The sequence below is a fragment of the Acinonyx jubatus genome, chromosome X (genome assembly GCF_027475565.1).
Source record: "Acinonyx jubatus isolate Ajub_Pintada_27869175 chromosome X, VMU_Ajub_asm_v1.0, whole genome shotgun sequence".
NCBI lineage: Eukaryota > Metazoa > Chordata > Mammalia > Carnivora > Felidae > Acinonyx > Acinonyx jubatus.
This window is the reverse complement of record NC_069389.1, coordinates 98,706,405-98,732,502: the sequence shown is the minus strand read 5'-3', so window position 1 is coordinate 98,732,502 and position 26,098 is coordinate 98,706,405. Positions and strand designations below refer to the sequence as shown.

The 26,098-nt window shown below is 35.2% G+C and overlaps 1 protein-coding gene across 8 annotated transcripts in view; it reads right to left on the bottom strand.

The window, feature by feature from the left end:
• Positions 1-26,098, bottom strand: part of STAG2 (stromal antigen 2) — a 137,389-nt gene that overhangs the window by 60,205 nt on the left and 51,086 nt on the right. For all 8 annotated transcript variants that reach the window (XM_053201630.1, XM_027054323.2, XM_027054326.2 and 5 more), the window contains 5 exons: positions 25,643-25,786; positions 21,509-21,587; positions 16,832-16,996; positions 7,494-7,590; positions 2,762-2,838 (listed from right to left, as the gene is read on the bottom strand). In XM_053201630.1, the coding sequence (XP_053057605.1) occupies positions 2,762-2,838; positions 7,494-7,590; positions 16,832-16,996; positions 21,509-21,587; positions 25,643-25,686 (462 nt within the window). In that variant the 5' untranslated portion in view covers positions 25,687-25,786. The remainder of the gene's footprint in view (positions 1-2,761; positions 2,839-7,493; positions 7,591-16,831; positions 16,997-21,508; positions 21,588-25,642; positions 25,787-26,098) is intronic.

Sequence of the window (26,098 nt, the reverse complement as noted above, 5' to 3'; positions counted from 1 at the left end):
AAATTCCCTAGGCAAAAGCTGAAAATAGACTCCTTTACCTCACCCTTCTTCTCCATTAAATCCTCAAAGTAGGCAGGAGAATATGCAAAGGTGGAGGTACCTTTGAACACTTCTCTTTAAGACCAAAATGGATATTCTGAATTCACTTTAACTAATAAAAATATATACCATTACTCAACGTTAAAAATATAAAGGTTCTCCCATCAAAGCAAAACATTATTCTGATTAACAAAGATAAACTGATTAAATTTCTTTAAAACAAAAGCATAGCAAAAATCAAACCAATGTTCTATTTTTAATGGATTAAAAATGATGAAATCATACTCTCAGCCAGTCTAAATGATGTTATGATTTATAAATAATCAAAAGATTACAATGTATATTTTCATTAGCTTCAAGGACATCAGTCAAAAGACATAAACAATGACATAGTTATTTTTTTTAAATAATATAATTTTTAAAAGAAATGTAAAGATAGCTAGTATAGCCTGGAAAGACTGGTACTTGAGTTTTCTTCTACATAAAGATGGGGCATTCTCCAGTGCAGTTACATTGAGAATCCCCATAAATCATTAAAAACAAATCCTTAAAAAATAAAAACAAAGGCCAATACTCCACAGAACATCCAAAAGTAAGAGTTGCTTTCAAGAGTATCCTAGAGACTTAAGATCATTTTATTGGTACAGTTTAGTACATTTTTTAACCATGATATATTTTTTTTCTTAAGTAGACCCCACGCCCAATGAGGGGGCTTGAACTCACAACTGTAAGATCAAAAGTTGCATGCTCTACCAACTGAGCCAGCCAGGCACCCCTATATTTTGTCATCAGAGAAACATTTTTTTTTTTAATTTTAGGTCATGGCATATAGAAGTTGAACTATTATTTCTCATCTGAGAACAAGATCCTAATATTCCAGAAAAAACCTTTCTTCCATATTATCTGATTAAATCATTTAGTGGCTACAATGAACTGTATCATCTTAATTGTTGTTAGTTTGCGGATACTTTCAAATCAGATTTCAGGATTCTTATCTCAAATAGCTATTTCCCTTTAGTAAGAAGGTTCTCACTAAAACATTTTGATATTAGTAAGTTAAAATAAAGTAGTCCCTCCCACCATTATCCAGTTTCATTTTCCACCTTTCAGTTACCCACAGTCAACCTCCATCCAAGAGCAGATGATCTTTCTTCTGAGGTATTGTCAGAAGGTCAATAGTAGCCTAACACTATGTCACAACACCTATGTCACTCACCCCACTTCACCTCATCATGTAGGTAATTTTGTCATCTCACATCATCATAAGGGTGAGTACAGCACAAGATATTTTGAGAGAGACAGACTACAATCATGTAACTTTTATTACAGTATAGTGTTAGAATTGTTCTGTTTTATTGTTAGTTATTGTTAATCTCTTATTGTGTCTAATTAGTAAATTAAACTTTATCACAGGTATGTATACATAGAAAAAATATAGAATATATAGGGTCTGGTACTATTTGTGGCTTCAGGCATTCACTGGAGATCTTGGAATGTATCCCCCGGGGATAAAGGAAGGAGTGGGGGGCGGGGAGGGACTGCTGTAATACCATTACTCATAATTACCTCTCAACTACTTGGAGACTGATTAATAGCACTTAGTGATCATCAAAGCCTTTTTAAACAAATCTTGTCTATCTTTTAGAATGATAGTTGAAAGCTCCTTCATCACAGTAAGCAAGAAAAAAAATGATCAAGTAAAACTCAAATTAGACCAGACTTTCTACTTGAAAATCCACAGCGACAAGTTTTGAAGAGTAAACCTGCTGGTCCTGGAATGCAGCTGTGAACCCTGCCCTGAAGGAGCTTACATTATAGTAAATCTGTCTTTATTGGTAACAATACTTCAAAGACGTCACTGTGATAAAGAATTCACTCAAGTCTAAGCTAGTATTTTTTTATTTGTATTGTTCTTATTACTCATATTTGAAACATAAAAGATATTCTAAATAATAACGTATAGAGAACTGACCCTTAAACAACATGGGTTTGAACTGTAAGGGTCCACTTATACATGGATTTTCTTCAATAACATATGTATAGTACTGTAAATTTATTTTCTTAGTAACATTTTCTTTTCTCTACCTTACTTTATTATAAGAATATGGTATATAACATACAAATGTTTGTTAATCGACCGTTCACTGGTAAAGCTTCCAGGGAAGAGTAGGCTATTATAATAGTTAAGGGGGGGTGGGGCAAAGTTACATGCCTACTTTTGACCATGGTGGTTTGGGGGGGGGGGGGGGGGGAGGATTAGCATCCTTTATCCCCCCGCTGTTCAAGGGTCAACTGTATAGTCTTTTGCCTAAGCTACCTGTTCCCCAAATATTGACCAAATCTATCTTTAACAATATTCCAAGGTGTGTTCTTAGGCACTACATTTTATTCTTTCTTGAAGTTTTAATTTTTTGACAATAAAAGCTACCATTTATTAAGTTCTTACTATATACCAGGCATTGTAAAATGCTAAGAAATTTTTCAAACATTACTGAGTTAAATCTTTACAACAGCCTTATGAAAGAAGTATTATTGGCCCCATTTTACAGATCATGAAACTGATGCCAAGATAACAACTTGCCCAAGATCACATCTCATCATCTGATTAAATCTGATGCCAAAGCTGTTATCCATAACACTAACACTCAGAATTTAAGAATACTTTCAAGGGTAAATCAAGATCAACATGCATAAAATTATCAAAACATTTAGGATAAGTTACCTCATCAAACTCTTCAGTCATTTTTCGAATTATTTCAGAGTTCTGCATATGTCTAAACATTTCTGCTGTGACAACTCCTGAAATGTGCAAGTGTAAGAAGTTAATATACATTGTAGAATGAATAAAATAAAGAGAACTTCTAAGTCAGCCTCTAACACTGTCAGTCTCTATAACATTTCTAACTGACTTAATCTAGTCTTACCTATAATATGTATACTAGCTTAACCCCTTTTAATATAAAACATGTCATCAAGGGTGAGGCAACACCCAGAGTAACAATTAAAACTTCAAGTATAAAACTGAATAAGGAAGAGAGTGATAGGTAAAGTTCACTTTAGCCAAGTTTCCTTATTAAACACCACTATGTATAAGGCAATAACTCGTTATCCTCCAAAAGGTTTCAAATAGACAGTAAGTTGTAGTTCCTGCTCATCTTGTAATCTAGCTGGAAGTTTTAATAAAGAATAACAGAAACAGGAAGGAGGCGTCCAGGTGGCTCAGTCAGTTAAACGTCCGACTCTTGATTTTGGCTCAAGTCATGATTTCACAGTTACAAGATCGAGCCCTGAGAAGGGCTCTGCGCTGACAGTGCAGAGACTGCTTGGGATTCTCTCGCTCTCCCTCTCACTCTCACTCTCCCTCTCCCCAGCTCCCACTCTCTCTTGGAAGGAGGAAGGAAAAAATAAAAACTATTAAATGCAATATATAAGAAATGCCCTAATGAGTGGCAATGCCAACAAAAGCTATAGGTTAGACAAAAAATAAATAAATTAGCATAAGTCAGGTGTTTCACAGAGAAGGAATCTAATAAGGACATTCAGAATTTCAAAGGAATATGGGAAAGGGGAGGAGAAACGGGGTACATTACAAGTAGTACAAGTTAGCCAGTAGAGAGATCAAGTATCAGAAAAGGGATTTCTAGAAAAAAGACAAGACAGGAAGAAGATGCACATGAACTTCCACTGATGGGGTATCAGATTATTTTTTAAAAAATCATGTAAAAACTAGATTCTCAAATTCCTATTTCTATTGCTGGATTACTTATTCCTTGCCAGTCATAGCACTATGAACACCATAAATATAGTACCATCTAAAAAAAAATGTCTTGGTGTAAGAAGATGAGATATATTATAAAAATTAGATATAGGGGCGTATGGGTGGCTCAGTCAGTTAAGCTTCCAACTCTGGATTTCGGCTCAAGTCATGATCTCAGCATTCTTGAGTTTGAGCCCTGCATCAGGCTCTGTACTGACAGCATGGAGCCTGCTTGGGATTCTCTACCTCTCCGTCTCTGCCCGCCCCTCAACCTACCGTTCCCCCCCCCCCCACCAGCTCACATGCACACTCTCTCTCTAAACATTTTTTTAAATTAGATACAATTAGACTTCTTTCAATTAACCATGATATATTTTGTATATGCACATACTTGTGTGTGTATATATAAATTTAAAAACAACAATAAAATACCATACTCTCTTTCCAACTCCAAACCAGAAAAGAACAACTGATACCTGAGCTCCTTCTCTATGGGCATGCAATTTAACACTTCCCAGTAGCATAATAATGCCAGCAAGGCTACAAGAGGACCTAGCATCCAATGAGCCTCCTATACACCAGCCACGTGACATACATGCAGCTCTAGGAACAAGCCTATGAGGCAGGCACTGTAATCCTAGCTTTACAGATGAGGAAGCTAAAGGCTAAGGCGAAGAGAAGCTAAATACTTTGTCTGCAATGATTCATCTTCATCAAGCTGCCACCCCCAGGTAAGATCAATTTCTAGTGGTGCTGTGAAGAGCCTTTACTTACCACAACATTAAAGAACTACATGATGGTTTTAAAATATTAACAAATCTGGAAGGAAGCACCATTTTCCTTGCTAAAGAAGGACATTCTCAAAGACATTCCAAAGGTTTTTATTTTAATCTAGAATCATAGATATACCATCTTCAGAACCTTCCTACACTTTACACCCAGGTGCTATAAACTTGGCAATGCTATAGAAAGACATGTTGCTCAATCCCTGAAACAATTTCTACAAAATAAACATGCATATAATAAATAAATCTCAAAGCAAACATGCTGCATACATTTCGACAAGTGTCCCATTTCTAAAGCTCCTCTCTGATCTCTCACTGACCATATAACAGCCAGAAACCCAAAAATAAGCAGAAAAAAAATAGATGTCACAAACTCCGTGCATGTATCCCCTGGGGCAGGTGTGAAGGTGCCATTAAGACACCAGGCCTAAGGCACTGCCTTGAAATTGTAGAAGAGATGAAGACAGACTGCTAAAAGCTGATAAACTAAAAAGTGACAGCTGACCAGGAAAGAAAGAAGGAAACACTGGCCACATTCAGCCACCACAAAGCAGCTTGAAGCCTTCAGTGTAGCACCAAATATCCCACCACACCTCAATAGCTGCTAAAGGCAAAACTACAGTAAAATAACTGATGTTCATGATGACAATCAGGACTCCAAAAGCAAAAGGTTAAAGTACAATACATATACATAACGATGTTTCTAACTCGTTTATAAAAGAATTCAATTTAAATTATGCTGAGTATGTTTTGAAAGCATTTAATGAGCTTAACTTTGGATTATATGATAAATTCTCCTTTGTGGAACTTTCTTGATTCTAAAATAAATATTATGGCAGTGTTTAAACATACCTAATAATTTAAGTTTTCAACACCTTCAATTTTTAAAAATCTGGACAATCTAGTTTATGACCAAGTGTATCCAAACGCTCAACTGGCAGGCTCCTGATTCATAAAACACGCTGGTGCCAGAAAAGGAATGAATCTGATAAAGGAAAATGCTCTGACTACGGCCTTGCTTTAAAACTACAATGAGGAGCCTAACTAAGGAAACTAAAACTAACCAAACTACCGTATAACAGGGAAGACTAAACATAAAAATCAGAATTTTAGCTCATCAAGTTATTTCTGGCACCTGTTCAGTTGTTCTGCAATCAACCTTCCACTGTCAAAGAATCTAAAGAAAAAGGACAGGGCCCTTGATTACACACCACCACAAACAGGTACCTGATTTCTTCTACTCCAGAAAAATAGACTGGACGTAGACAAAATAAAAATAATATTGATATATCTCATTTATGAAAAGTGTTATTCTGATTCATCACTCTGTCATTACTACACACCCCTTGAGCAGAGTCTGCAGAATTCTGTAATACTGATTTGTGGCTACCTATAGCTGAGAAGTACACTAGGCAACTCTGTACTCTAAAGTTTTAAAGTCTCTAAAAAGACAATTTTTAAAATCTCAAAACTGACCACATTAATGAGATTATGCAGGTAAGACTCAAGAAGTTAATTTTTTATCCATCTGGACTCTCATACATAATATCTAGTATGCATGCTGCACTGAATGTTGTGATCAACCTCAAATAAAATGTATCATTTCTTAAAAGGTTACTTGGTCATAGGAACTGCTGGATTACTATACTGTACACCTGAAAATAACAGAATACTACATGTTAACAACACTGAAATTAAAATAAATATTTTAAAAACCTAACTGAAAAAGTCTTTATATAAACAGATTATCTAAATTTTACACTGAGCAGTGTAATTTTGAGAATTAGGATTTTACTCCTGTGCTACTTGGAAGAGAAAGTAATGTGAGAAGAATGTAAACTCTATTTTCAATAAAATGTCACTTTCAAAGTTAAAAAATAAAAATAAAAAAGTAAAAACTCATTTAAAAAAACGTGACTTGTTTTACAACTTCAATAATAGTACTTTTAAAGTATTATTATAGAATTAAAGGAGTAGACATAAATAATGTGCTTCTTTGGATTCTCTTTACAGATTTACTTAAATCTGTCATTAACATCTTAACTTCTCAGATCTATTTTTAAGCAAACATCCCTCCTCCTGACTTATTACTAATGCCTGTTTTTGGTACCACTTTCATTTAAAAAAAAATGTAATACTCTTGGAAAACTCTGTAACATTTATTTTCCTGGACACCTTCTAGAATTTCAAGGACAGACCAAGTATTACAGAGAAACAAAATAGGTCCTAACCTGCCCAGGATTTTGTCTGAATCATTTACTGATCCAGATCAGGATGTATGACACCCCCCAACTTACATAATTTTGTCTCAATGCCAAATGTCTGCACTAAGTATTTTTGCCCCAGGGAAGACACTACTGTATTTTATATTTACCTCACTCCTACTTCAAAATCTTTTTAAATAAAGTGAAAAAAATTTTTCAACAAAACCCCACTCCGAAACTTCTCTACTTTTTGAGAAAAAAAAAAAAAAACTAGAAAGTTCACCAAAACCTTACTTAACTTAGTTACTTACTTACCTACTTACTTACTCTTATTCATGGCACTTTTAAACTCCCTACACTTTACAATTCCCTGCCACTTGAACCTGTATCTCTTCCTCCTCCCTTCTTAATCCATTTCTGTGTTCCTAAAACCAGATGCTGAAAGTGGGAAATATATCTAATAAAAGTAATATAATAATTATAAATTGCCAAGTTTTTAGTTAACTTTCACATATGAATACAATGGTCTCAACAGAGTTTCTTTCTTATTTTGTTCTTTGCTCTTTTTTCCTTTACATTTTGTATGATTATAATGCAAACAATTCAGTATCTTGGCATTATTTTCCATGTAAAGCACTAATGTATATTTAGGTGGAACAGAAAGAGATCATTTGAGAACATTCTGCTTCCAAAATAAATGTATCTTACCTTTACAGCCTGAACACTGAATAAAAAAGTTGATGAGGTCAAGAAGTGCTATATCTCGGTCATGCTTGTAGGATTCTATCCAATCATCTACCACCGACTACAGCAGAGGAGGAAATTAAAGAAAAATTAACTTTTGCTAATGCAAAAAAATAAAAAATTAGCTTTTGCAATGTTCTAAGAATTAAGTGTGATTAAAGTCATTAAGATTCAACATTAAATGGTATCCCATTACCTCAAATTAATATATACATACTTGTGTACTAAAATTTAAAATTAAATCTTAACTGAATTCAATAAAATAATCACCTGATGCCACAAAATGATGATCGATCTTCTGTTTAATCTGCATTAAAAGGAATCTGAAAACTATGGGACCCAACTCTATAAAGTGTAACTACTTACTTCTTAGTGACATTAAGGATATCCTAGAAAATATTAAACATCACACCCATATTTTTTCACTAAAATATGGTAGTAAATATAAATAACACTTGAATATTAACATTTCAATGAAATGAAAACAAAAATCTTTTAAAAGATGTGAATGGCTGGGTCAATGAGAAAATGCACCACCAAACAATTTTTTTTCAACACTGAGCACTAATAGTCCCATGTTAATAACAAAAGCAAATTGATGGCTAAATAAACATCATAAGAAAGTAGGACAGTTCATGGATCTGAAGACTTAATATTATTAGATGACAATACTTTCCAAATAGATCTACAGCCTCAACACAATCCCTATTAAATGGGGCACCTGGGTGGCTCAGTCGGTTAAGCGTCCGACTTCGTCTCAGGTCATGATCTCAGTTCCTGAGTTCGAGCCCTGCACTGGGCTCAGTGCTGACAGCTCAGAGACTGGAGCCTGCTTAGGATTCTGTGTGTGTGTGTGTGTGTGTGTGTGTGTGTGTGTGTGTCCCTCCCTCCCCCACTTGTGCACTCTCTCTCTCAAACGTAAACAACATTAAAAAAAAAAACTTTTTTTTAAAGCCTAGCTGTCTTCTTAGTAGAAATTGGAAAGCTGATCCTAAAATCCTTATGGTAATTCAAGAGACCTAGAATAGTCCAACAATCTTGAAAAAGAAACACAAAGTTGGAGGACTCACACTTCATGATTTTGAAAACCTGCTACAAAGTTACAGTAATCCAGATAATACTGGCTTAAGGATAAATGTGTCGATCAATGGAATAAAAATGAGAATCTAAAAATGAGAATCTAAAAATTTATTTTTTTTATATTGATGGTTACTTGATTTTTTTGATGCCAAGACAATTCAATGAAGACTAGCTTTTCAACAAATGGTGCTGGCAAAACTGGGTATCTGTATGCAGAAGAATGAAGTTGGGCCCTACCTCAAACCATACACAAACCTTAACTCAAAATGATCAAAGACCAAAATGTAACAGCTAAAACGATAAAGCAACTAAGTAAATCTTTAACTGTGTGTTAAGCAAACTATTCCTAGATATTAGACTAAAAGCATGAGAGACAAACGACGAATTTCACTTAATCACATTGAAAACTTTTGTTATTTCAAAAGACTCCATCAAGGATGAGAAAAGACAATCCACAGAATAGGGCAAAATATTTGCAAGTCATGTACCTGGTAAGGCATTTGTACTCAAAATATAGAAGCATATATTGTTTTATTGCACTTCACAGATACCGCGGATTGTTTTGTTTGCGGGTTGTATTGTTTTTACAAACCAAAAGTTTGTGGCAACCATGTGTCAAGCAAGTCTATTGGAGCCATTTATCCAACAGCACATGCTCACTTTGGGTCTCTGTCACATTTTGGTAATTCTCTCAATATTTTAAACTTTTTCATTATTATATTTGTTATGGGAATCTGAGATCTTTGATGTCAGTATTGTAGTTGTTATGGGGCACCATAAACCGTGCCTATATAAGACTGCAAACTTAATAAATGCTGTGTGTGCTCTGATTTCCTCACCTCTCTCTCTCCTCAGACCTGTGTAGTCCTTGAGACAAACTAGTATTAAAAGTAGGCCAATTAATAACCCTACAATGACCTCCAAGTGTTTAAGTGAAAGAAAGAGTTGCACATCTCTCCCTTTAAATTAAAAGCTAAAAATGATTAGCTTAACAAGGAAGGCATGCCAAAAGCAGAGATAGGCCAAAAGATAGGCAGGCCTCTTGAGCCAAATAGCCAAGTTATAAATGAAAAGGAAAAATTCTTGCAGAAAATGATGTGTTGTTCACTGAACACATGATGACAACAAAATGAAACGGTCTTATTGCTGATATGGAGAAAGTTTTACAGGTCTGGATAAGAGAATCAAACCAGCCACAAAAGTGCCTTAAGCCAAAGCCTAATCCAGGGTAAGGCCTCACAACTCTCTTCGATTTTACAAAGGCTGGCAAAGGTGAAGAAAATGCAGAAGGAAAACTGAAGCTAGGAGAGGTTGGTTCATGAAGTTTAAGGAAAGAAGGTGTCTCCTTCACATCAAAGTGCAAGGTGAGGCAGTAAATGCTGATGTAGAAGCTGCAGTAAATTATCCAGAAAACTAGCTAAGATAATTAACCAGGGTAGCTACTCAACAATAAATTTCCAATGTAAACAAAATAGCCTTATCGTGGAAGTAGACGCCATCTTAGACTTTCATAGCTAGCTAGAGAGAAGTCAATGCTGGTCTTCACAGCTTCAAAGGACAGACTGACCCTCCTGTCAGGGACTAATGCAGCTGGTGACTTTAAGTTGAAGGCAATGTTCATTTACCATTCCAAAAATCCTAGGGCCCTTAAGAATTACGCTGAATCTACTATGTCTGTGCTCTATAAATGGAACAACAAAGCCTGTTGTCAACATGGTTTACTGAATATATGAAGCCCACGTTTGAGGCCTACTGCTCAAGAAAAAAAATTCCTTTCAAAATATTACTGCTTATTGACAAAGCACCTGGTCACCCACGAGCTCTGATGGAAATGTACAATAGGAGATTCATGTTATTTTCATGCCTACTAACACAAAATCCATTCTGCAGCCCATGGATCAGGAAAATTTCAACTTTCAAATCTTCTTATTTAAGAAATATGTTTCACAAGGCTATAGCTGCCATAGTTGGTGATTCCTCTGATGTATATGAGCAAAGTCCATTGAATACCTTCTGTAAATGATTCATCATTCTATATGCCATTTAGAATATTTGTGATCCATGGGAAGAAGTCAAAATATCAACATTAACAGGAGTTTAGAAGTTGTTGATTATAACCCTCATAGCTGACTTTGAGGGCTTCAACACTTCCAGTAGATGTGGTAGAAATTTGACTGCAGATGTGGTAGAAATAGCAAAAGAACTAAAATTAGAAATGGAGCCTGAAGGGGCCCCTGGATGGCTCAGTCAGTTAAACATATGACTCTTCATTTCAGCTCAGATTGTGATCTCATAGTTTGTGAGATCTAGCCGCACGTCAGCCTCTGTGCTGACAGTGTGGAGCCTACTTGGGATATTTTCTCTCTCTCTCTCTGCCCCTTCCCCCACCTTAAACATTAAAAAAAAAGGAAAAGGAGGAGGAAATGGAACCTAAAGATGTGACTGAATTGCTGAAATCCTATGACAAAACTTCTAACGAATGAGGAATGCTTCTTATAGACGATCAAAGAAAGTGGTTTCTTGAGATGGAATCTACTCCAGGTGAAGATGCTGTGAAGATTGTTGAAATGACAACAAAGGATTTAGAATATTATATCAACTTAAATGATAAAGCAGCAGCAGGTTTTGAGAAGACTGACTTCATTTTTGGAAGTTCTACTGTGGGTAAAATGCTATCAAACCGTATTGCATGCTACAATAAATCATTTGTGAAAGGAACAGTCTATTGATGTGGCAAATTTCATTGTTGTCTTATTCTAAGAAATTATCACAGTCACCCAAAACTTCAGCCACCACCATCTCAATCCATGAGCAGCCATCAATCAACACTGAAGCCAGATCCTCTACCAGCGAAAAGACGGCAACTCACCAGAAGCTCAGATAATGATTACCATTTTTCAGCAATAAAGTATTTTTTAATTAAGGTATATACAGTTAAGGGGTGCCTGGGTGGCTCAGGCAACTGAGCATCCGACTCTTGATTTCAGCTCAGTTCATGATCCCAGGGTTGTGAGTCCAAGCCCGCGTCAGATTCCACACTGAGTGAGCATAGAGACTACTTAAGATTCTATCTCCCTCTGCCCATCTTCCTGACTCGCACTCTCTCTAAAAACATTTAAATATTTTTTAAAATTCTGAAAAAAGTATATACAGTTTAGACATAATGCTGTTGCACACCTAACAGAGCACAGTACTGTATAAACATAACTTTTATACATACTGGGAAACCAAAAAATTCATCTGACTTGCTTTATTGTGTTATTTGCTTTACTGCGGTGGTTTAGAACCAAACCAACAATATCTCTGAGGTATGCCTATCTGAAGAACTCTTACAGGGCACTTGAGTGGCTCAGTCGGTTAAGCGGCCGACTCCGGCTCAGGTCATGATCTCACAGTTTGTGAGCCCCCCGCGTCAGGCTCTATGCTGACAGCCCAGAGCCTGGAGCCTACTTCAGATTCTGTCTCCCTCTTTCCCTGATCCTTCCCCACTCACACTCTGTGTGTGTGTGTGTGTGTGTGTCTGTGTGTGTGTGTGTGTCTCTCAAAAATAAATAAACATTAAAAAATTTTTCTTACAATTTAATAATTTTTAAACATCAAATAATCTAATTAAAAATACAGAGAGGGGCACCTGGATGGCTCAGTGGGTTAAGCATCCAACTCTTGATTTTCGGTTCAGGTCATGATCTCACATTCATAAGATCAAGCCCCACATCAGGCTCCATGTTCAGGGTGGAGCCTGCTTGGGATATTCATATTTTCTCTTTCTCTCCCTCCCTCTCCCTCCCTCTCTCTCTCTCTCTCTCTACCCTCCACTCCCCCCCCCCAAAAAATAAACATTAAAAAATAGACAACGATTCTGAATACAGTTCTATACAGAAGATAAACAAATGGCCGTTAGCTCATCAAAAGATGCTCAATGTAACTAGCCATCGAGGAAATGGAAATAAAAAGTATAAGATACCACTTCACACCCACTAGGATGGCTATAATAAAAAATACAGACAGTGACAAGTATTGGCAAGGATGTGAGAAACTGAATGCTAAAACACTGCTGGTGAAGAACATATAACGGTGCTGCCACTTTGGAAAAATAGTTTGGCAGCTTTTCAAATGGTTAAAAAGTTACTATATGATCCTGCAACTCAACTCCTAGGTATGTATTACCCAAGCAAAATGAAGATGTATGTTCAAACAAAAGCCTGTACAATACTTGTAACAGCATTATTCACAACAGCCAAAAAGTGGAAACAAACAAAATGTGCATCAAAAGATGAATGGATAAACAAAATGGAATATTTGGCAATAAAAAAGAATGAGGTTATGATACATACAATATGGATGAGCCTTGAAAACATTATGTTAAGTCAAAGAAAAAACTCAAAAAGGACCAAATATTGAATGGATCATATATATGAAATGTTCTGAATAGGCAAATTTATAAAAAGTCAATTAGTGGTTGCCTAGATGTGGGGCAGATGAAGAGAAAATGATTGCTAAGAGGCACAAGGTTTCTTTCTTTAAAAATATCTTAAAATTAGGGGCACCTGGGTGGCTCAGGTGGTTGAGCCTCTGACTTCAGTGCAGGTCATGATCCTGAGGTTCACATGGGTTCCACCCATGCATTTGGCTCACTGCAGTCACCACAGAGCCCGCTTCCGATCCTCTGCCCACCTCGCCTTCTGCCCCTCCCCCGCTCATGCTCTCTCAAAAACAAAAAAAAATTAAATTATTGTAAAATTCGATTGTGGTGATGGCTACACAACTCGGTGAATATACTAAAAACCACTGAATTTACATTGTAAAGGGTGAATTTTATGGTATGTGAAGTATGTCTCAACATTATATTTTCTGTAAATAGGGCAGAGCTAAAAAAAATAAAGCAGCACTTTATTCTTTGGGGGACAGAAGAGGAAACCACAAAGCTGATGAAAATTATTTTTAAATAAACCAAGCTTTAAAAATTAGGATGAAAAATAAGAGCTACTAAAAGAACCAAAATGTCAAGAGGGGAAAACACTGAACTTCTGTACCAACAAATATAAAACCTGGGTACAAACTAAATGAATAAAATATGTACAATTCGATATACATTAAAGAAAATAAAAAGGAAGTATTATCTAAGAACTACCTGGCTCAGAGAATGAGAAGAAATCTTCTACAATTTTACCTAATTTCTAGATTTCAGTCCTTTTCTGTACTTTACAACAGCTTGGGTATGTTAACTAAATCAATTTAACACATTTAGGATTATTCCCAAATATGATACAATTAATAAATGCCAAGAGAATATATTATAGGACTGTGGGAGCTTTAAAATATGGCCCAAAATGTTGGACACTGTTCTTCAGTAAGAAGTGGGGTCTATCTATGTTGTCTTATCTAGGACTGAAGGCAGTAAAAATGATGCTTCCAAAGGTAAGTCACTGAACACCATTCAACTGCATTGGGTTCTTGGAGCACCAGAGAACTAGATGCTCCTGCTCAGGACACTATCCAAACCCAGAAGCCATAATGTAAGAAACCCAAGCCACATGCAAGAGCCATTTGTGCACACTCCAGGTAACAGTTCCAGCTGTGCCCAGCCTTCAAGTCACTCCAGACTAGACACCAAACATCAGTAAAGAAGCCTCCAGATGATTATAGTCCCTAACTGTTTATGTAACCTCCAAGCATTAAAGCTGTGTCAGGTAAGGCCCCCAGCCATCATGGGTAGGAGCATAGACAATTTCATCCCTATTTAGTTCCATCTGAATTCTAGACCAACACAGAATCATTAAGCCTAATAAAATGATTTTTCTCTTAAATCATTAAGCTTGGAGTGATTTGTTATGCAGCAACAGATAAGTGAACAAGGGCTATTTTCATTAATAAAGATACAAAAATATTTAATGAAATCTTACAAAAAGATCACATCACATTAAAAGGTTACTGAGAAAGATCAAATAAAATTTGTACTAGGAATACAAGGCTGGTGTAATAAATACAAGCTAACACATTAAAATATTTTAAAATTTTCATCATCAAGTAACTTGCTAAAAATCTATTCAATAAGATTCAACATATATTATCTACTAGAACTAAGGGCATAGGCATGCATGATCCCTCCTTTTTTAAAATAAAAACTATTTGAAAACCAATGGCCTGTCTTGTACTTACTTTCATGTATAATAATACACAGTCCCTGATCAAGAAATTAATAACCCAGAAGCATTTTCAGACATATGCATACCTATAATACAATATACTAAGGGCTATAATGGAAAGAAGAGAGTAAGAAATATATTCAAGGAAAGAAAGAGACAGAGCCTGTGAATGCTTCTCAAAAGGGTGACATATGATTTAAGTCAATCTTATGTGATACCAAAAGAAAGAAAGAAAGAAAGAAAAGTAAAGAAAAAAGAAGAAAGAAAAGGAGAAAAGAAAAGAAGGAAGGCTATTCCAGGCAAAGGGAAAAAACGAAAAGAAAGGTGTGGGAGTGCTGGGTAGGGTGGAAGCAGAGTACATACTGTGGCTGGGGAAGAGCAAGCACACCATAAAAAAAAATCTGGGCTGGAACTTTTAGATAAGGAAGAACTGTTGGAAGCTTGTAAACAGGAGACTTCCTTGATCAAATTTTGTATTACCAAGATAACACAAGTAAGAGTACACAAAACAAACTAGAGGTAGAAGACAATTCAGGGAAATCACTGGAGAGATACTGTGGACATTCCACTTTTAAGGGTGAAAACACTTTTAGAAATAGAAAAACAAATAGCATAGAGGTACAATCTTCATATGTGACAAACCATAATCACAAAAATAAAGAAAATGTTCATTCTTTAAACACTGAGATACCATTAACAAAAAAATTAAATATAAAGTGAAATCCTCACATTTTCTATTAAAAATTTTTGATGAGCCAAAAAGTTAAACAAAAACCCTATAGACCAGACAAAATTAGAACAGTCTAATTAGCTGTGGATATAAGTTGAGACTTCTGATGTTAACAAAAATGAAAGATACCAGAAAAAAGATTAATGCATTTAACAGCTTAAAATAAATTATAGAAAACAAGTATAATATAAAAATAAAAAAGAAAGTAATGAAATACTATATATGATGTAACTGAGACAATTTATTTCTTTGATAAAATTAAACCATGGGAACAACAGAGGGGGGGATAACTTTTTAAATTAGGGAACGACTAAGTAAACCAAGCACCGTAATATAATTAAGATGTTTTTTTTTTAAATATCAAATGTATATATGAAATAGTCACTTAAAACATTAAAGAAATAAAATCCATACCCTCATCACAACTATATAAAAAGCAAACCATAGATGAATAAGTGAAGGCAAATTCAAATTTAAAAAATCATGTTCCTCTGTACAACTGGTAACAGCTCACACAATTTTTATTATACATGTAAAAATGCTGTTTATTAGTCCTAATTGATACTTAAAATTTACTTATAAAACCATACACATTAAGTCCATATTTATAAACAAGAATTATATTTACTTTTTAATAACACAAAACTTAAATGGCTAGTTCTCCAAAATCAATCCATGTGTACTTCTTTTATTAAAATTAATTTTCTGAAAATGATTCCCTGTAGCTTTTATAAAGTAAATAATAACCTTATTAAGCATGTATTTTGAGTATAGTGTTTATTCAATTTTTTAAAACAGTACAGGTTTAGTCTCCAATGTAAAGCCTAAATTCTTCTCGTCACAAAATCATGCAGAAGAAACAAAATTAGGATGACTTGACATGGATATGACTCTCACTTTTTACTCTTCTGCTAAGAAACAGCACAAGTAATAAAATGTGTAATAGATAACAGTGATCAACATAATTCAATTCACTAAAGTGGATGGTGATTATATTAGGTCACTCAACCAAGAATTCTATATGGGCAAAGGACTTCATACTTTAATGGTAGACACATAAATTCAGGGGAAATTAAAACCTCATAGTTTACATCAGCATATTTTTTGAGCAAAGAATTTTTTATTATATACCATGAAAACAAAATAATGCAGTAGAAAATGACAAGACACAGCTTAAAGGTCTTATGTCTGAATGGACAGATCCCTAGTTTTGATGACTTTATTGCTTTTTTCTAATAAGCAGTGTTAGAAAATTTTTAAATGCAATTCAAAATCTCCAGCATTTCATATAACTCATTAAAGTTTAAAATGTACAAATGAACTGGGAAGAATACGATAAACATTACCTGCATAGCACTCTTGCCCATTTTAACAACTTCAAACAACATCATGTTTTCCACTCCATTCTGTTGGTGATGACCATTCATTCGGTTTGGACCAGAAGGAGGTTTTCCTCCTCCATTTCCACTTTTGCCCTTTTCTCCTGGGCCCTTTTTGCCTTTTTTACAAGTCTGCATAAAAATACAAGTTGGGTAAGTTATATCATTATCCTTGAAAATTCAAAACAAAGCTACGGCAGAAGCAGTTAAAAGGGTACATAATTATAACATGCCTAAACCTGACCTAAAGAGGAGTGCCATACACATATGTTGAGACAGCCTGTTTGTGGTATCATCTTGTTTACTTATCCTATCGGACACCTCACATGAGGTTGCAGTTAGGAGCACAGTCTCTGCAGACTGACAGACTGCATGGGTCCAAATTCTTACTCCTATCAGCTGAGTGATATTGGGCAAGTTACTTAACCACACTGCACTTCAGACTTTCTCATTGGTAAAGTGAGGATAAAACTGTGCCTACTCATAGGGTTGCATACTTTAGGGTGCAGACTAGAGTGGGCAGCAAGAATAACAAAACACCTCATCAAGTAAGTAGCTCATATTTAGTTCAAACTTTTAAATTCTATTGTTAGTCTTACAAATTATTGTGGCGGACTGACAAAGGAATTCTAAAAAGGATGAACAGGTGTATCAACCTCATTCTCATTCTGGATAAGTGAAGGCAAATTCAAATTTAAAAAATCATGTTCCTCTGTACAACTGGTGATAGCTCAACACTTATTTATCATGAAAATTCAGTTAATGAACACTAGGGAAACAAAGGACCTTTATAAGGAAGCTGTCAATATTGGGGGGTTGGGGGCTTCATAAATCAGTGAAAAGGTTGCCTACATGCCTCAGATATAAAATACCTCCCACGGCCTTTATACCTTGTTATAGAAAAGCAAGTCATTCCCTAACTCAGAGTCCTCATTTCTAAAATGTCAGAGTTGTATTAAATCTTTACAGATTAGAATAGATGATTTCTAGGTCTCTTTTCAACCTACACGTTTCTATGATCTAGAGCAAGGATCGGCAAACTTTCTGCACAATACCAGACAGTAAATATTTCAAGCTTTGCAAGCCACATTCCATCTCTGTCACATGTTCTTTGTTTATTTTTATAACCCTTTAAAAATATAAAAGCCATTCTTAGCTCATGGGCAGTATAAAAACAGGTCATAGTTTACAAACCCCCAATCTACCGCCAGGTCTACAAATGTATTTCTGCTGACAGCCCGTATGGGTCTATACTTTGTTCCATAGAGGGTCCTTCCTCAAGAGTCCAAAACCACCCTACTCATAATAACTACTTCAAACTCCTTCCTAACAACTGAAATATATTACTTGTTAACTTACATTATTTTCTTAATGAGACGCAGCCTTTGTGAAACTAAGTCATTAATTACTAATTGTAGAATGAAAGGTTATTGTCCCCAGTAGAAGGATTTTAGATAAGGGTGAAAGAAAAAATCAACTACCGGGAGTACACTAGAAAAGTATAAAATGTTACTGTTAATTAAACGGAACTATATATTTGCAATCTATCTATCACGTGCTTCAATATTCCCTGTTGGTATGGAAAACTAATTAGTACAATTAAAACGGTTCAAAGAATATGCTATGCTAGAAAACAACATGCAAGGAATGATAACACAGGAAGTACAAGAAATAAACATGCTAACCTGGGTACAATCTTCTAGATGAAAAACATCTCTAAAGAAAGACTATGAGCTAGCATACTACAGCAGATTAAGAGCACCATCTTTCAACATGTGGGCTCAAATCCTTTAAGCACTGGACTTCTCTGGACCACAGTTTCCTATCTATAAAAATAAGGAAGATTTCTAATCCACAGGGTGGTTCAAATATTAAATTAGTTAAACAAACATTATTATTAGCATAGTGCTTGGGATATACATAGTATAGTGTCAAAACGTAGTTACCAGGGCGACTGGGTGGCTCAGTCAGTTAAGCATCTGACTCTTGATTTCAGCTCAGGTCATCATCTCACAGTTCGAGATCGAGCCCCACATCAGACTCTGTGCTGACAGAATCTGAGGGATTCTCTCCCCACCTCTCTGCCCCTCCCTCCCTCGCATGTATTCTCTCAAAATAAATAAACTTAAAAAAAAAAACATAAGTTACTATTATAATAAATCCCTGACCTGACCCCTAACACCTCACTCATAGCAGTGGCTTACATAAAGTTAACCTGTGGCACAGTAACTTTGGGGAGTCCTCTATTCAGATGCCACTGTTAGTCTTATCCCACCTTGTAAATGAAATCAAAGTCAAAAGCAGATTTTTAGTTTTGCAAGGTATTTGTGGAACAAGAAAACATGGATTTATAATGAATAAACCATAAACTACCCACTAGAATTATAGTTGTCTTTGGATAGTTCTGAGTTAACATTTTATTCATTCACACTTTTTCTGTCTCAAAACTTCCACTTTTTAACAGACTAAAAAAGCATATGAAATTATGAAACATGGATTATGTGAACTCTAAAAATATATTCCAAGGACTAGTTAAATAAATTATATTCCATACATAAAATGTGATGCCTTGACAACATTAGAAATTACAGCAAAAATTCACTGACAGGAAAGCTGCTGACAACATACTATTGAGTTTTAAAAGCAAATTAAGCAGTCTGCATAGTATAAACCCATTTAAGTAAAATTCTACATGCATGTTTATAGACAGGTATATGTATAAAAAAAGTATGTTCATCAAAATGTTTAAATAATACATTACTTCTGTATGACAGGTTTATAGGGAAATGTTACTTTGTTCATTTTACATTTCTGTTATTTAGACTTTAAGTAAATATGTCATAAGAAAATATAAATCCAAAATTCATTTTGGGAAAGAAAATGGTTAACAAAAATGAATCAGCTTTTGTACAATGTATTCACACACATGCACAGGGTCAAGTGTACTTTCCAAATCATCAAAATAATTCACCCATTCACCAAGTTGTCCAGAGCCCTCAGGCTAACTACTCATATTCTAAACTTGCATTCTATTGACTCAGAACCTTACTTTGTTAGTTTTTATCCTTGGCATTATTTATAAAGAGTGAAACTCTTGTCAACTGTAACCTATTAGACTTGAACTGGTTATAGGTTACATCTTTAGAATAGAACATCTTATTATTGCTTTGCTTTATATTTGACTACTCATGTGTAAAGCCAACAAAATATTACATTGTGTTTAGCATACTGTGCTTTACAAAAGAATCTATTAGAAATGGAAACAAGTGTTGGCAAGGATGTACAGAAAAAGGAGCCCTCGTGTGCTGTTGGTGGGAAGGCAAACTGGTGCAGCCACTGTGGAAAACAGTATGTAAGTTTCTCAAAAAACTAAAGCTAGATCTACCCTATGATCCAGTAATCACACTAACGATTTGGGTACTTACCCAAAGAACACAAAAATACTAATTCAAAACGATATATGCACCTCTATGTTTACTGCAGTATTATTTGCAATAGCCAAATTATGGAAGCAGCACATCAACAGATGTCCCTCAATAGACGAATGGATAAAGACAATGTAGCGTGTACATACAATGGAATATTACTCAGCCATAAAAAAGAATGAAATCTTGCATTTGCAACAACATAGATGGAGCTAGAGAGTATAATGCTAAGTGAAATAAGTCTGTCAGAGAAAGACAAATACCATATGATTTGACTCCTATACGGAATTTAAGAAACAAGTGAACAAATGAAAAAGAGAGAGACAAACCAAGAAACTGACTCTTCGTAACTACAGAGAACAAACTGATGGTTACCACAGGGGAGGTATGTGGAGGGATGGGTGAAATAGGCAATGGGGATTAAAGAGTACATTTACCATGACGAGCACTGAGTAATGTATAAAATTATTGAATCACTATACTGACACCTAACACTAATGTAATACTGTATGTTAACTATGCTAGAATTAAAATTAAAAACATAATAAATTTTAAAAAAAGAAACAATGATGTGTTATTAATTTCAACTTTACAGAAGTGGAAATAGATAATCAAAAGATATTTGACCCAGGGGCACCTCGGTGACTAAGTCAGTTAAGCATTCAACTCTTGATTTTAAGCACCCAACTCTTGATCCATGGTTCATGGATCAGGTCCTGCATCAGGCTCTGCATTGATGGCACAGAGCCTGTTTGGGATTCTCATTCTCTCTCTCCCTCTCTCCCTCTTCCCTGCTTGTGCTGCCCTTTTTATTTTCTCTCTCTCAAAAAAAAAAAAAAAAAAAAAAAAAAGATATTTGGCCTAGAAGCCAAAGAAACCATATGTGTTCAGAAGGTTTACCACACCAATCCAGGAAAAAAGCATTTTTAAAAGAGAATATCTATCTGACTGGGGCTGCAAGAGTCAGTCAGTGTGACTCTTGATTTGGACTCAGGTCATGATCTCATGGCTCATGAGTTCAAGCCCTGCATGCATCATACTCCACATTGACAGTGCAGATCCTCCTTGAGATTCTCTCTCCCTGCCTTTCTCTCTTTCAAAATAAATAAATTTAAAAAAAAACACAAAATAGAATATCTGAGATACAACTAAAACTATATTTGTGTGTGTGTGTACAAATGACCTTAAGAATCAAAATAAAGTTATAGTGTGTACATACCTTTCCTTTGCCTTGCTTTTGGTTTTTTCCTTCAATGTCTTCAAAATCTGTGTCAGAAGAAAAATGTGTTTCTGACTCCCTGTGACAGAAAGATAAGCAATTATTTAAAACTTTCCTTATAGGGGCATCTAGGTGGCTCAGTCGGTTAAGTATCTGATCTCTTGATCTCGGCTCAGGTCATGATCTCATGGTTCACTGGATCGAGTCCCACATCGGGCTCTGTGCTGACAGCAGGGAGCCTGTTTGGGATTCTCTCCTTCCCTCCATCTCTGCCCCTCCAGCATGCATGTTCTCTCTCAAAATAAATAAATAAACTTTAAAAAAAACAACAAAAACATTTCCTTAGAAATACAGGTGGAATTTAGGGCACCTAGGTGGCTCGGTCAGTTGAGCATCTGACTTCAGCTCAAGACATGATCTCACAGCTTGTGAGTTGGAGGCCCACCTCAGGCTCAATGTTCTCAGTGCAGAGCCCACTTCAGATCCTGTGTCCCACTCTCTCTCTGCCCCTCCCTCACTTGCGCACTGTCTCTCAAAAATAAATAAAACTTTTTTAAAAAACATTGGTGGAGTTAATAATTTTTGCCATATTTTCTAACAGAAGGGTTTGATTTATTCTTTTCAATTAATTATTTTCAATTAATTCTTATTCATTAAATATAACGAAGATGCTTCCCCAAAGCATCATACCACAGCACATTCCCAAACATAAAATTACATAACTACAAAAACAATAATCTAAAACACAAATATCTAAACATTTTTTATTTTGTTAATTTTAACCAAAATACAAAAACAAAACCAATGGTTCTCAAAATTTTAACCCTAGGAATTGTGTTCTATTGTAATGGCTGGTTTCATTTTCTGATTGAAACACCATTGTGCTCAGAAAACTGTATTTTAACACTAAGAACTAGATGAACTTAATATTAGGGAATTTTAGCAATATTAAGGATCCTCTGACCATTCCTCTCTCACTCAAAAAATATTTGTATATCTAAATATAACTATAGAAAACATGTATTTCTGAAAGGTATATATAAAACATTTTTACAAACTAAACCATTTGAAATACAGGTGTGTTAATTGATCAAAATCCTTTTTGAAATAAAGAGGTGGTAAGCTATGTAGTCAGGAGAACTGATTCTAGTACTAAGAAACTGTGTGATCTTAAACAAGTGACAATCTCTCCATCTTCTCATCTACAAACAATGTATATGCAAGAAAGAATGAAATCTCTCAAGTCTCTTCATTCTCGTACAAGAAGTAAAGTTGTCCTTTATTTTGGAGAAGGTGGGGTGTTTTGTATTATCTGGATTTTCATACACATGCAGAAGAAGACTAATTTAAATACATATGTGTAATGCTTCATATATATGTAAATATGGGTCTCTGTATCTAAATGGTACTAACATAATCTCATTTAAATGCTTAAGCCAAGGCATACTTGGAATTTGGGTCATAATGGATTTTAGGATTGAGCCACACCCATAAAAGATAAAAGTCTGCCACTCCAAATATGTAAACCTCGTACCAGTTTTGCTTAAAATAAATGCAATCAAAATTTAAAGCTATCTTTCTAAAGCTAGTCTTCTCTAACTAGATTTCTTTTATTTCCATTTTTATTGCCACAATAACCAGTTGTCCGGAGGCTATGAGGTAGGAATACTTTACATACGTATAATAATGGTTAAGGTGCTAGCAGGGAAAAAAATTACTATTTATAGCACTCAGATACAAAGTAATTTAAACAATGTACTGAAGATAGTGGCAATCTTAACTATCTCCTATAATGCTGTGAGGAAAGGGCTTATAATAAATACCATTTCCCAGAGTTAATGCACCAAAACCTAAACGACTACTATAATATTAACCCTGAAAAACTCATGCCTGTTACATCTTAGGAAGATTGTTGTCATCAATATTCTCCCCACATACCTATATGGTCTTGCAAAAAAAAATGTTTTTAAGGATCTGCTGAATATAAATGATACTTCTTCCTTCCCAAGACATCTGTGGGACACCATCTCTCTTAGAGAGCTCAGGAACTGCAGTAAGTCTGCAAACAATAACTAGTCTTCACAATATTCCAATGGCCACAGAGTAATCACAGGCTCAATTACACTCCTAATCCTCATCTCCAGGCTATCCCAACTTAAAGAATGAGCCACTAGAGGTTTGATTACAAACTGGAAAACCTTATGAAGAAATCTGGAGTAATCAGGATAAGAGTCTAAAATATCCCCAACCAGAGAAGAAATATTCTTGAAAGTCTGTCTTCCTCCAGTGTTTTCCTCTGCTTTTAAGATCAAAAGAACACCACCACCTATCCTAGGTAAAATAGCCTATGCTAGTATGTTTATGGAGCATACGAGGTTAACCTTTTAGTGGCTTGAAATTTCCTGAGTCATCTATCATATGACTGAACCACCCACTCCTTTCTCTTTACCCTGGCTCCCATCTCATCCCCCACCAAATAGTGCTATTCTACCTCCACAACAATTCCCACTTATCCATTATCCTATTTCAGTCCTTAATTACTTGAGATATTCTAATAGTAGTCTAGTTTATAATATGAACAGTCTTTTTTTTTTAAATTTTTTTTACGTTTATTCATTTTTGAGAGAGAGTGTGAGTGGGAGAGGGGCAGAGAGAGGGAGGCACAGAATCTGAAGCAGGCTCCAGGCTCTGAGCTGTCAGCACAGAGCCCAACCCGGGGCTTGAACTCAAAGACTGCGAGATCATGACCTGAGCCGAAGTCGGATGCTCAACCGACTGAGTTACTCAGATGCCCCTATAATATAAACAGTCTTAATTGGCTCCAATATTAATTAACAATTTAAGAAATTTCCTAATTTTACAATAGTCAAACCAAAAATTATTTTTTCCTAAGACTATCCCATATCCTCCCTCAAACAAAAATAAGAAATGTCCCTCAAGAATCTTAAAATAGAATTAATAAACACTGGGATTGAAGTCACATTAAAAAACGTACTTTGAAATATTGGCAACATCCCAGTAGACCCCCCATAGTCTCCACTGAAAATAATAAATTTATTTCAAAAATGAAAACCTAGGAGCGCCTGGGTGGCTCAGTCGGTTGAGCATCCAACTCTTGATTTCAGCTCAGGTCATGATCCCACGGTTGTGGGATGAAGCCCTGAGTCTGGCTCCACGCAGAGCATGGAGCCTGCTTAAGATTCTCTCTCCCTCCCTCTGCCCCTCTCCCCTGCTTGCGATCCCCCTTTCTCTCTCTAAAATAAAATTAAAATTAAAAATTTGTAATTTTTATAAACAAACATGAAAATCTACACAGCATCAAAAGTAGACACTGGCAACCATTATGTACAAAGGTATCTATCTAATGTTTTCACAATTTTTAGCAACCAAACTATTTTCAAATCAAGTCTTATAAAAATTCCAAAAGCAAATATACTATGGTGTATATGTGTGTAAAGTTAAAGGGATCCAAAGGCAGTTTAAAGTTTCACTTTTCACTGAGGCACCTCAGGAAACTACAGCTTAGTGTGAAAACTACTATTACATACAGTAGCTCAAATTCCTTCCTACATCAAATACTAAAAAGTAGTTAGAATAAAAGTTGAATAAGGAGTATAGGTAGCTTTTAGAACAAGGGTAAAAGAAAATACCTACGTTGAAGTTACTTTATGGACCACTAAGCATGTAATTTGTTTCTGGAAAAAAATATGAAGAGTATATCCTACCCTCCCAGATTTGTTTTATCCTATTATCATTGGATTTTGTAACAAAAATCTGATATTACATCCTAAATGCTACTACATGGTACATATTCCTTACTAATGAGAACACTGTACTTTTTAAGAATTTCACAGCACTCCCTCAAACAGTGTGCTACTGTAAAACCAAGTACAGATTCAAAGAATCGCACGGCAAAATAATAAATTAAAAAATAAATTTAACACATAGTACAGAAAACCATGGAATTGCTGTTACAGAGACAAACCAGCACTGATATAAACTGTTTCAAAGTTACATGCTTATCTTCTATCTTCTATGTTAGATCTTCTGAACTAACTTTAACTGAAATTAATATACTATATTTCCCATTTCGTGGAAAAAGCAAGTATTTAAAAATTTTCATAATATACTTACTGTAGTAGATTAAAATCAGTTGGTATTTCTGGAGCTGCTATCATTTCTTTATCATCTTCTGGAACACCCCAATGTCAGAAATATATTCATATATTTACGTGGGTAAAATGGTGGTTTGCTTCTTTCTTCTAAGACAAACAATTCCTTTAAGGGAAGGGATGCCATATTTATTACAAACAAATGAAAAATATTGGGAAAGATATCCATACTCAAAAACTAGATCTCCAGGGCACCTGGCTGGCTCAGTTGGTAGAGCATGCAACTCTTGATCTCCAGGTTGTAAGTTCTGGTATAGAGATTACTTAAAATCTTAAAACAAACAAAAAACAAAACAAAACAAAACAAAACAAAAACTAAATTTCCCAGTGCCTGCTACTGTCCTTTAGTAAATAAGGATTTTTTTTCCCCTTGCATTTGACTGCTTTTTCTAGATGTGGATTTGTTATAAACAGATGT